Source organism: Erpetoichthys calabaricus, chromosome 5 (genome assembly GCF_900747795.2).
Source record: "Erpetoichthys calabaricus chromosome 5, fErpCal1.3, whole genome shotgun sequence".
Classification (NCBI taxonomy): Eukaryota; Metazoa; Chordata; class Cladistia; order Polypteriformes; family Polypteridae; genus Erpetoichthys; species Erpetoichthys calabaricus.
Window position 1 is genome coordinate 210,851,330 of NC_041398.2, and position 11,920 is coordinate 210,863,249.

General features: G+C 37.1%; 1 protein-coding gene across 5 annotated transcripts in view; it reads right to left on the reverse strand.

Annotated features, from left to right (window-relative positions):
* The window catches only part of spef2 (sperm flagellar 2), a 146,964-nt gene that overhangs the window by 13,826 nt on the left and 121,218 nt on the right, over positions 1 to 11,920 (reverse strand). For all 5 annotated transcript variants that reach the window (XM_051928343.1, XM_051928342.1, XM_051928341.1 and 2 more), the window contains exons 32-35: positions 7,994 to 8,100; positions 4,859 to 5,041; positions 2,417 to 2,509; positions 1,145 to 1,306 (exon numbers count right to left, since the gene is read on the reverse strand). In XM_051928343.1, the coding sequence (XP_051784303.1) occupies positions 1,145 to 1,306; positions 2,417 to 2,509; positions 4,859 to 5,041; positions 7,994 to 8,100 (545 nt within the window). The remainder of the gene's footprint in view (positions 1 to 1,144; positions 1,307 to 2,416; positions 2,510 to 4,858; positions 5,042 to 7,993; positions 8,101 to 11,920) is intronic.

Genomic DNA, 11,920 nt, shown 5'->3' on the forward strand with positions numbered 1-11,920 from the left:
CATACTGGAAAATCACATTCAGCTTTACATACTGGAAGAGGTTGTTGTATTTAATCAGTACTGTTTTAAACCAGAGGTGTTTGGCATTGCTATTAAATAAATCTAACTCTGAGCTGGCTGCTTAGAGTTTGCGGTTCAAGATGTACACCCAGATAATAGCTAGCAAACATCAGTTGAGCGATTATGTTGTTTTTGACTACAGGTATAGCTTTCTGACAGCTGACTCATGCACACTGACACAGACTATGGCAAATGATGACTATAGATACACAGAAACTTATAAAAGGTTCTTGGAATATTTCAAATAATATGAGTGTTCATTTTGTTAGATAGCCCACTTTTGGCAGTCCTAATGACCTTTCTCTATTTGTAGGTAATCCATTTCTGGAGTGACTGACTATATATTATTTCGAAAAGTGCTTCAACATTGTGTATTCTCAGAGCCATTTGAAGCTTCATCGATGTTTGTGTGATGTGGCATCACTTATCTGTATGGTTAAGAGTAGACCAAATTTAGAAAATGTTTCTTACCTTTATGTAAAAGTTAGTCTGATAATGATTAACACTTGTTTTGACACAACTAGTGCAAATTTTAGGTTTATAGGGTTGTTTTTGTTACATTTACAGAGTATAGAGAAATCTTCTTTGCATGTGCTTTAATAACCTGCAACACATCACCACTCTTCAGTGCCATAATCAGTGAGTATAACAACCTTATCTCAAAACCTGTGCCCTCCTTACATGAAAAAATCTCAGAATGTAACTTATAGTACTTAGAAGTAGCTCTATAGCATGTTTCTTGAAGAACTAAATACAGACAGCACATTCCAGTGATTATAATCGGCTTATGGGAAGATGAAATTAAGACTTCCAAGAAAATGTGTTTCTGCTAATTTTTGTTGACCAGATATTTGTAAATTGCTACCTTTCAGTTAAGATAATTAGATGCTGATATTTATTAAAGCATTGAAATTAAGCACATATTTGCATATGTTCAAGCATACAGCACATTTCCAGAAAGTTGCTATTTCATAATAAAAATGACCCATACAGGTTTTTGGATAAAAGAATTACATGCAGTGTGTCATAATTAACAAAAGAACAAAAGATCAATCAAATGTGTCAATTTTTCCCTATACAGTACCTTAAGAATGTTTAGTGTTAACAAAGGCTTTCCAATTACGAGGCTCAAAGCTCTGTGAAATCCTTTAACAGGATCAGGATCTGCTGCAAAGTACAACAGCATGTTTTCATAATTGACTGGTGGATCTGGAACTTCATGATCAGCAAAAAGGGTGAACAGAAACTGCAGGAATACAATACAGCTTGTTAAGAAGATGATCCACAAGTGATAATACAACAGAACTATATTACAAAAAATTACATAGTAAATTGCCCACTTACACAATGAATATGCTTATTGACATTACTAAAATGACACAATATTTGTGGAAAATGTTTACTGTATTCTTCATTTTCTCACATTGGCCTATTGCCTATGGAAGGTATTGAAATGTAAGATCCATCACCATGAGGTGTTGATAGAGCTACTGATGTCACAAAGCATGTATCTGTTTCTCCTCAGGACAGCCAGCCACTCTATATGACAACCTAGAAGAGTGTAGCCATGTCTCAGGAGGCCTAGAAGTTCTAGTCCAGAGGAAGCCATGCCCCCAATCAAAAGTATAAAAGGATGGCAATAACAAAATGCCCAAAGTCTGTTACATTGAATGATTCAGAAGTAAAATCTCTGCTCCCAAAAGAGACCTTTTATTAAAAAGAGCAAGGGATGCTGCACTACAGATGGAAAAACTGTTTGAGAGAAATAAACCATTCTATCAATATTCTGGGAACGGCTAAATCAGAGTCCAGAGGTTCCTCTGTATATGGTGCAATATACACTTACAGTATAATCTGATCTAAATGTCTCATCAAATTTAAAACTGATAAGGGAAATTAAAAATGAGTATTACAAAATGTCTCTACAACTAGTTTGTTTAGTGCAACTATTCGGAAGAACACGGTGGATGCTAATTTGAGTACTGAGAAAAGCGCTATATAAATGTAATGAATTATTATTCTTATTATTTTTTCATTACCCCAAAGATTTTTGCATTACTATTGCCAAAAATAAAAGTAAATGTTGTTATGTACATGGCAGAGCCCTGGCTCTCTGGGCTGGTGTTCCATACACCACCATGTCTTTAGCCTAATGCACCAGGGTATGTTTTGGCACCACATAATACTGTAATGGGGACAGCAAATTAGAAAATGGAAGGTTATAGCAAATGATTGTCTTAATACTTTCACTGAAAAGGAAACTAACTAACTCCAGAGTGATTAACAAATTATAAACAATGCCTTTTTTAATGTAAAAATATAAAGGAGGTCATGCATCCTTAGTAAATCACGTTACCTTTTTCAGTTTCATATTTCGGTCAAATGGCAATGGCTCTAATGGATCATCTGGGATTTCAAACATAGTTTTACTGGGAAACCACAACTCAATCTATAAAGATACAATAAAAAACTTAGATTCACAAAGAAATGATAGTGATAACTGCATTTTTATTATCATGTAAGTTAAAACAGTGCTAAAAGCTTACAGAATAGTCAAAGTAAATCTTGTTATTAATTAATGGAAATCTCGGAGGGTCAAATGTGTTACAAATGAATTACAAGAAATATCAGACAGAAAGGAGAAAACACTCAATTTATACAAAATGTTCTGCATTTCTTGTTGAACTATTCCTGAACATTAAAGTGAGTAACTGGGGAAGCAAAAACGATCTTTTCTGTTGTGTTCTTTTTAATCTGTGGTAAAGTATTCTGTAAATGCACAGTTGATGTTGTGCAGGTTGAACATTAAGGATCAGGTGATGTTTGTTAAAGACAAGGCTTGAATTCAGCTGTTCTGAAACTGCCTGATACATTCCAGTGACTCTAGAGGCTCAATACTTCTGTCATGCATTGCAGTTATTAAGTGAGTACTCCATTAAAAATTGTTTTTTTATGTTACTTACTCTAAGTAGTTTTTATTAATGGAAGAGAAAAAAAATTAATCTTGTGAGTTTTTACAGAATGGAGGTAACAAAGTTTATGCTTGAATGGAAGCATATGGCAACCAATGCTGGACAATCTATATATATAAAATTCTTTACGCATTTGAAACAGAAATTCCGTATGACCATGCGATATGGAAATTACGTATGAAACAGAAATTACGTATGACCACGCGATATGGAAATTACGTATGACCACAGAACATATTATAATACAGGAACCAATCGCCAGGCGTGTTCTGACAGAGAAGTTTTATTTTTTCGTCCACGTGACTGTCACGGAAACTGCCACATTGTAACTTTTTTTTTAGTTGGCAGTACTTGATAGTAGAAGAGATGAGGAAAACAGCTTTGCGTCTTTCTACTTTTTAACTGTGGTGAGCTGTAAACAATGTGAAGACGAGACCGCCTTCAGCGGCGAGGGGTCGTGAGGACAAAGTGGATGCTGGGAGGCGTGGAATGTAATTTGGACGTTCACATAGAAAATGTAATTTCTATACCACAGCGGTCGTGTAGCGCCTTTCAAAAGGGATCTACTACCGAGAGATGATCCAAATACATTTCAGCTGCTGTTAGTACTACTTACTTGTTGTGTTATACCGCCTTTAAAATGTTGTTTACCCAAAACCACTCCAGTAATGCTCAATGTATCTTTACTTCTTAAAATGTTAATGTTTTACTGTTTAATAACTTATAGACTACATTTTATTTTTTTCCTTTGCACTCAGTGAGTCAAGCCACTGCGTAATCAACTAGTAGCATATAAAATTGAAAACATCTATGAAAAAAATATCAGGTTACACATATCAAGTCATTCAGTGGTATGCTCACAACATGCAAAACACATGGATTTTATGCTTAAATACTATTAAATCAGTAAAGATAGTGTTCTACAACCTGGAAGTCCTTTTACACGAGAATCATACTTTTGAACTGAAGACCCACCACTCCTCCTGATTCATTGGTCAAGGGTCATGTTTTTAATTCAAAACACCAAATGAATGGGTTTCCTGGTTGTGGGCTACTTGCTTTTTTTTTCAGAGGTATCGATTTAATAATATTATTGTAAAAAATGCATGTACTTTGCACACTGTGAGCAAATGACTGGATCACTTGACATGTTGCTTATACAACGTGAGTACCATAGGATTTTTTCATGGACTTTTTTGATATTGTTTGCTGTTATCAAGCATTGATCACCAAATGCCTCCATTGAAGCATCACCATTGTTACCTATGATTTGCATGAAATCTTGAGATTAAAGACCATCACTACAAACTACATGAGGTAAGTAACTTTTAAAAAAAAAAAATATATTTTTGGGTGGAGTATTCCCTTAATAAATATATTTTGTATATTATAGAAAATATATTGCTGTACACAAAGTTGTAATATCTTGCACATTCTAAAACATACTCCCATATACCAGGTGATATTCCAATATACTTGTCCTTAAATTTTATTATAATGTGTTTTAATCACATAATAGATGTTATTGGCAATAGCTTAACCAATAATATTAGCAATAATGGAGTAGAATTAGTATTAATGGAATAGAAAAGAACAAAAACTGGGGGAATCATGTTAGACACACAGCTAGGGCTTTTGAAATGTGCTGGAAAGTCTTTGTGGCAGTGTCTTGTGTAGATCAGAAGGGCCTTGTCAAACATGAAGAGATTAAAGCTGTAAGTTAGCAAGGACCTGTGATCAGGTGGTAGACAGGAACATGTAGAATAAAGCTGCCGCTCGAGGGTTACATATTGGTCGGACCATACATCGGTTCTTTTAAAACTTACCTCCTTATACTGATTTTCTATAACAATATATGATTGTTCTGTATCGAATGTTTTAAATTTATACAGAGTTTCAAGTAGCTGTTCATCAGTAGGATGAGCCAATGGATGAGCAGCTGAAAGCAAGAATTTCCTCCAGTTGATGAGCTCAGATTCCTGTGAGAACAGCAATATTAACTTCTCGATCTGTAGACAAGAACACAAATTCATTTAAAATGGTGGAATTTAATTATGCAAAACATATTAGATTTTACAAGAAAACTGATGAAAAGTTTATTAATTGCATTTATGACACAAACTGTACCAATTCTAATGCAGTAAGGTGGTGGTTGTCCTTTTGAAAATAGAACTGTAATTATGTAAAAATGAAACACATAAATATGTATGAGCAATGTGAATGTGATGGTAGAAATTTTGAGGCAATTTATATCCTGGATGGGATAGCAGGTGGTACTTTCCTGTGACAGAATGCCAAAATATTGCCCAAGTTGCTGAATGGAATATTCTAGGACTGTTTGAATTCCTATGGTTGATGGACTCTGTCCTCAGCAATTTTGATTTCCTTTTTGTCTACCTAGACAACATGTTGGTTGTCAGCTCCTCCAAAGTTGAACACCTTACCCATCTCTGAGCCTTGTTCGAGTGCCTGAGCCTACATGGGTTACCATCCTGCTAAGTGTCTATTTGGAGTGCCCGTCATAGACTTCCTGAGGCATTGCATTTCAAAAGAGGGTTTGAGTCCTTTGCCTTCCAAAGTCTCTGCTGTCACCGATTTTCCACAATCCTGCACTGTACATGCCTTCCAGGTATTCTTGGGCACAGTCAGTTTCTACCACCACTTCATTCCTTAGGAGACACTTATTCTGCAACCTTTATATTAGGTGCTACAGGGCCAGTCCGCAAAGTCCCCTGTCATGTGGTCCAAAGACCTTGATGAGGCATTTACAAACACCAAACATGCTTTAGCTGATGCAGCCAAGCTTGCACACCCGCTGCCTGATGCTCCACTCGCCCTTACAATTGATGCTTTGGACCATGCAGTGGGGGCAGTGTTTGAAGAGCAGGCTGATGATGTCTGGCAGCCATTGGCATTTTTCAGCAGACATTTACAGCCCAATGAATGCAAGTATAGCACTTTCAACAGAAAACATTCTGAATTTCCTCGCAGAGTTCACAGCAGACATCCAGCATGTCGAGGGTAAGAACAATATGGTGGCTGACTATCTCTCCCAGCCCGCACTAGCAACCATACACATTGGAACTGACTACTCCCAGCTATAGGTTGACCAAGCTAAGGGTCCAAAGGTCCAGGCTCTTCACTCGGCAGAAACCTGCCTGCAGTTGCCAGAGGTGTACTTGGATGGCAGTGCGGCTAAACTCCTTTGTGACACCAGCACAGGTTACCCATGCCCAATTGTCCCCAGCAACTAGAGACGGTACATTTTTGACACCGTACACAGCCTCTCACATCCAGGGAAGAGGGCATCCCAATGTTTGGTGGTGAACACATTTGTTTGGTGGGGCTTCAAAAAAATGTTTGGAACTGGGCAGCAGCTTGTGTTGTATGCTAGAAGGCTAAAATATATCACCATATTAAAGCCAAGCTGACACCTTTCCGAGTGCCTGCTCACCATTTTGACCATGTTCACGTGAACCTAGTAGGCCACCTTCCTCCTTCACATGGTTTTACACACCTGCTCACTGTTGTTGACAGGACTACCAAGTGGCCTGAAGTTATTCCTTTGATGTGTACGACTGCAACAGAAGTAGTGATTTCTTTTATCAGCACTTGGGTTGCATGGTTTGGCATGCCCTCCCACATCACTTCCGACAGTGACGCACACTTCACATCACAACTCTGGGTTGCAATGGCACGGGACCTTGGGATGACACTGCACCATACCACTGCTTACCACCCCCAAGATAATGGCCTTTGTGAGCAATTTCACCAGCTGCTAAAGTCAGCCTTCAAGGCCTTTCTTACCAACAACAGCTGGGCCGATCATCTGCCATGGGTGCTGCTGGGGCTTCATATAGCTCCGAAAGAGGACCTGCAGGTCTCATCTGCTGAATTGGTCTTTGGTCAATGTCTTTGTGTGACTGGGGATTTTATCCCTCAGGGTTCTGTCCCCTGGACTGTATCCCGACATCAATCTCCACTTCTGGACAGAGCAGCCAACTTCCAGCTAGTGCCTCCTGCCCAGCACAGTTCACCTCACTCCTGGTTCACATGCCATCTGCAGTCAGCAAAGTTTATTTGTCTAGCACAAGGCACATCGTAGCCCACTGAAACCACCTTATGACGGCCATTTCCGAGTCCTGGAGCACAGAGACAAAACATTTGTGCTTGACATCGGTGGTAAACAGCAGATGGTGTCGGTGGATCACTTCAAGCCTGTGCACACAGATTCTTCTCAGGTTTTTGACTCTTTTCTGACCCCTGTTGGTGAGCTGGCCACTGCTTCCCCTAATATACCTGTGCCTACTGGGCATCCAGATGTTAGTTCTCCGGGTCCGGTCACAACCCTGCCTACCCGCACTTGGAATGGGCGCATAGTGTGTGACCTGACCAGGTTAACATTGCCATAGCGTGTGAATTCTGACGGGGCCTGTGTAGCAACTGGAGGTGCCGCACCTCTGTAAGGACACAATTCACATGCACTGCAGTTTGGGAGGAGATGGGGTGATGAGTGGAAAGGCAACAGTTATGTATATAGTTTAAGCATGTTCAAATAAATAAAGTTCAGTAGTTTTTGCCTGCATTAAAAAAATGTTGTCTGGCGTGTTTTCTTCCCTCGCAGGGTGCTACAGTTTAATGCAACTAAATCACTTTTAGTAGTAACTTTCTCCAACACTGGTTGGCAAGTCTGACATACCCTATGACTAGAAGTCACGTAATTTGACATCGGCTTTAACTGAACTACCTCAGTGAGGCAGTGTTGGGAACAGTCTCTGAACAGTTAAGTCTAGATCCAAAAAAACAAAAGACTATTATGACTGAGCAGTAATCTGACAGTAAGATGATCAATATTATTATTAATTTTTTTAGCATAACATATGTGATTTTAGTATCACTGGTGACTAAAAAACTAAGAAAATGATATCTGTTTGCACTTTATTACACTATAAACCATTTACCTGATTCACAGAAATATTCATCCAGAGGTCAGGTAAAAAGTCATTCCCAAGGCTAATAGATGTCAGATCTTGCAAAATATCACTAAAGCTGTTAATTGTCACAAAACCTGAAATAAATGAAAATGAAACTGTATTGGATTTTTTTCAAAATGATTCAAATAGTTTTCAAGATATTTACATAAATACAATCATAGTAACTCTTTTTCTGCCAGAGTTATATATATGATTTTAATTAAGTATGGACCATTGATCTCTTCATCTATTTACAGTATGACTTTCCTTGCAGTAAAACCCTTCTCAACAAGATATACACAAACTCCAAGTTTCCATTGGCTTTACCCATAAAATTTGACATTAAAATAGCACCAAGCTGTAAACAAATGTGTTAAATAAGTACATTATTTACATTTTTTTCAATATTTTATTTTAAAGTCATGTAGAAAGGAAAGAACTTTCTACTGTCAATTTAAAAGGCTAGAGCAGACCTGAGACACCATGGACATTTAAATATATGAGAATAAATGTAATATATTAGCATAATTTTATCTTAAGACACACTTTTCAGGAAATGAAAGCTCTTCCCACTGGATACAGAGGAACTATTTATGATACTGTTTTACCAATGGACTAAACATGTATTTTATAAGAAAAAAAATGATAATAAAACAAAAACACACCAAAACCAAGTAACAACTAATACAAACTCTAATAATAAATAATAATAGTAATCCTCTTTAATAAACCCCCCGTGTGCGTCCAGTGTCCGTGTGTGTGTGTCTTCTGGTGAAGTGCGCATGCGCAGGGCACGGTGCGATGCTTCAAAGCAGATGCTTCAAAGGCTGCCTGACGCGTCACTCAAGACAGAGAGGGAGGGACCTATAAAATATCGCGCGGCCGATCCAATCGGATTTCGGTAAATGAGTTAAGACCTAAAACATAAAACACGAAAAATCCAATCAGGTACTGAGACACGCAGACCAGCTTCCCCATTGTTGTGCAAGTGTTCACTCTGAGGATGTTAGATTTGCGATTAAGAAGCTTGGCCCGTTAAAGTGTAAAGTGTCAGTCGTTGAAGGGGTTTTCCTAAATAACGAATTTTCATGATATTACAATACAATGACTTTTAAAAGTAGATTTATTTTCACGCACATTACATCAGTTGCAGAGGAGAATCTGCTGATTGCCCACTGTTGTGAAAGAAAATTAAATGCATATTACGGACAGCAAAGCCAGTATTACTGTCAGAGAAAATTACAGGCATTTTACGGAAAAAATTTACTGAGGTAAAAGGTCCCTTGCCATTTAATACAGACTGTTCCTACTAATGTTTATGGACTACTGTTCTAGCACCCGTTATTGTAATGGGCTTAATGTCTAGTATAATATAATCTGCTAATAAAATAAAGTAAAACAAGAACTATACTAATGTAACTATTAATATAGCCACTGACACAGTCGTGCTGTTCCTCAGAGGTCCACAGTCTTAGCTTACAAGCTCCTGCACTAGATGCTGTATGGAATTTGGAAGTTTTCTCTTTGTCCATATGAGTTTCTTCAGGGTACTCTGGCTTATCTTCACTTCTCAAAGGTGTACAGATTAAGTTAAATTATCTTATACCATTCACTCCCAAGGCTGATGCTGCTCAGTTATGTTTGACCTATTTTGTAAGTCATTTTGGATAAAACCTTCTGCTAAGTGAATAAATGTAAATGTACATGTCCTCCTTGTAGAAGAGTTCAAGCTCAGTTAATTTGCAGGAGGATCTCCTGTGCACAGTCCTTATAAGGCAAGACCACTGATCATCTATAGAAGAATTGTATTGATTGAATTAATTACGATGAAACACATCACTCAAGAGGACGATCAAATCCTCTACCTAATTTCTAGAACCATATGCATGAAAAGATCAATATGAAATACTTTTACAGACAGTGAAACATCAGAACAGTTAACAGAAGGCCAGCTTGTTTATTTTAGAACAGTACTAATAAACTCTTGCTAAATTCTAAAAAAAAAACTTTAGTCTGTCCCTCTGAGAGATTTAAGATTGTTTTGTAAATTGAAGCAAATACAACATTCTTTTCCCATTGTGCTACGTAGAATGGGTACAAATTTTTGCAAGTGGCACAGCCAGCTGGGGGGTTTCAGGTGCCCAGGGCAAACTAATTTAATAAGGGAGACATCTTGGCCATAACAGAGAGTAAATGTGGCTCACACGACCGAGAAAGAGTATCCGCACATTTTCCCCAGCCTAGCTAAAGGGTTCTGTCCATTTGGAAATGACGCGAGTTGCCTCAACTGGGTTTTGGGATGTTCTTAAGCTTTCTGGGAGCATCTGGATTGCTCAGAGGCATAGTCCATTACAATTTTTTTCATAGAAAAATGTACACAGAAAAACATTTTTTTAATTAATATTATTCATAGATCACATACTTGATTGTTTTGTAATTTATAAAAGAAAATTAAAGGTACCATTGAAATCCAAACCATCTTGTTATTGCCCGGTTATGTAATGCCATAGATATAACAACATATATGATGGCTATAGTTACATGCTTCATTCAATGGAGCATTCAACTAGGCCTTTCCATGGATACCAAAATACGGTAATGAATGGAATGAAACATAATCGTTGCTCAACTTTGTTTTTCAGATGCTCATTGCTCATGGCCAGCTTTCAGTTTTGTTGAGCACTGAGCTACACTGCTGCAGTGATGCAGCAAGGGTTCTGTTTAATTCTCTTTTCTAATATACCAACGTTTCAAAGTAAATATGAGAAATGACAGAAACCCTTTTGGACTTCAAATTGATACTCTTTGTAGATTGCACACGGCATGTTCACTCTTTCCCTACACCTGAGCTGTACTGTCAACAAAGTCAAAAGAAAAAATCTTCTGTTGAACCATAAATGACTTTCATTTTGTGGTGAACTGAATGGGTGATATTTTATTTGAAAAAACGATTTTGCCAAGACTACAGACTTTTTTATTTATTTCTGAATGACAGGGTAACTGGGCACATCTTTGAACCTTTACCAAATTAAGTGTTATGACTAATGAGGTAGCAGAGGTATTGTGCCCACCGAACAACATAAAATTTTTAAGGGAGCCAGGAAAAGATTCTTGCTCTGATAAGGGCACTCAACAAGAAATTATCTTTTATTTTAGACTAGCAAAATACCCGCGCTTCGCAGCGGAGAAGTAGTGTGTTAAAGAGGTTATGAAAAAGTAAAGGAAACATTTTAAAAATAACGTAACATGATTGTCAATGTAATTGTGTTGTCATTGTTATGAGTGTTGCTGTCATATATATATACATATACACATATACACACACATATACACACATATACAGATATATTATATATACATATACACATACATTTTTTATATATATATTTTATATATATATATATATATATATATATATATATATATATATATATATATATACACAGTATACACATACATACATACATATACACACATAGATGCACTTACAATAACATAGAAATCAATATAAACAACATTAACATCATTATCATATGAGAATATGAAGTAATATATAAGAAGCACATTTCATATAAATATAAATTATTAAACAGTAAAATCTTCTTGTATAATTTGCTACCGTGGCTTTTCGTTGGTCTTTCCAGGATTTTAAATCACATGTAGCTTGCAAACCGTTTCACCTATTGACTTGAAATGTGGTACACATATAATACGTCACGTCTGCTATCCGCTTTATGGGTGATGAATGTATTACTCTTTTTATGTTTATTTTATTTTAGAATCAACTCCTATCTGCGCACACCAGGGCGGCCGTGGGCAGATGCGTATGGTGTATTCACTCCATGTTATCGTGCATTGCGCTGTCACTGGTATTTTGATAAAAGAATTTGAACAATATATAAGAAGCGTATAAAT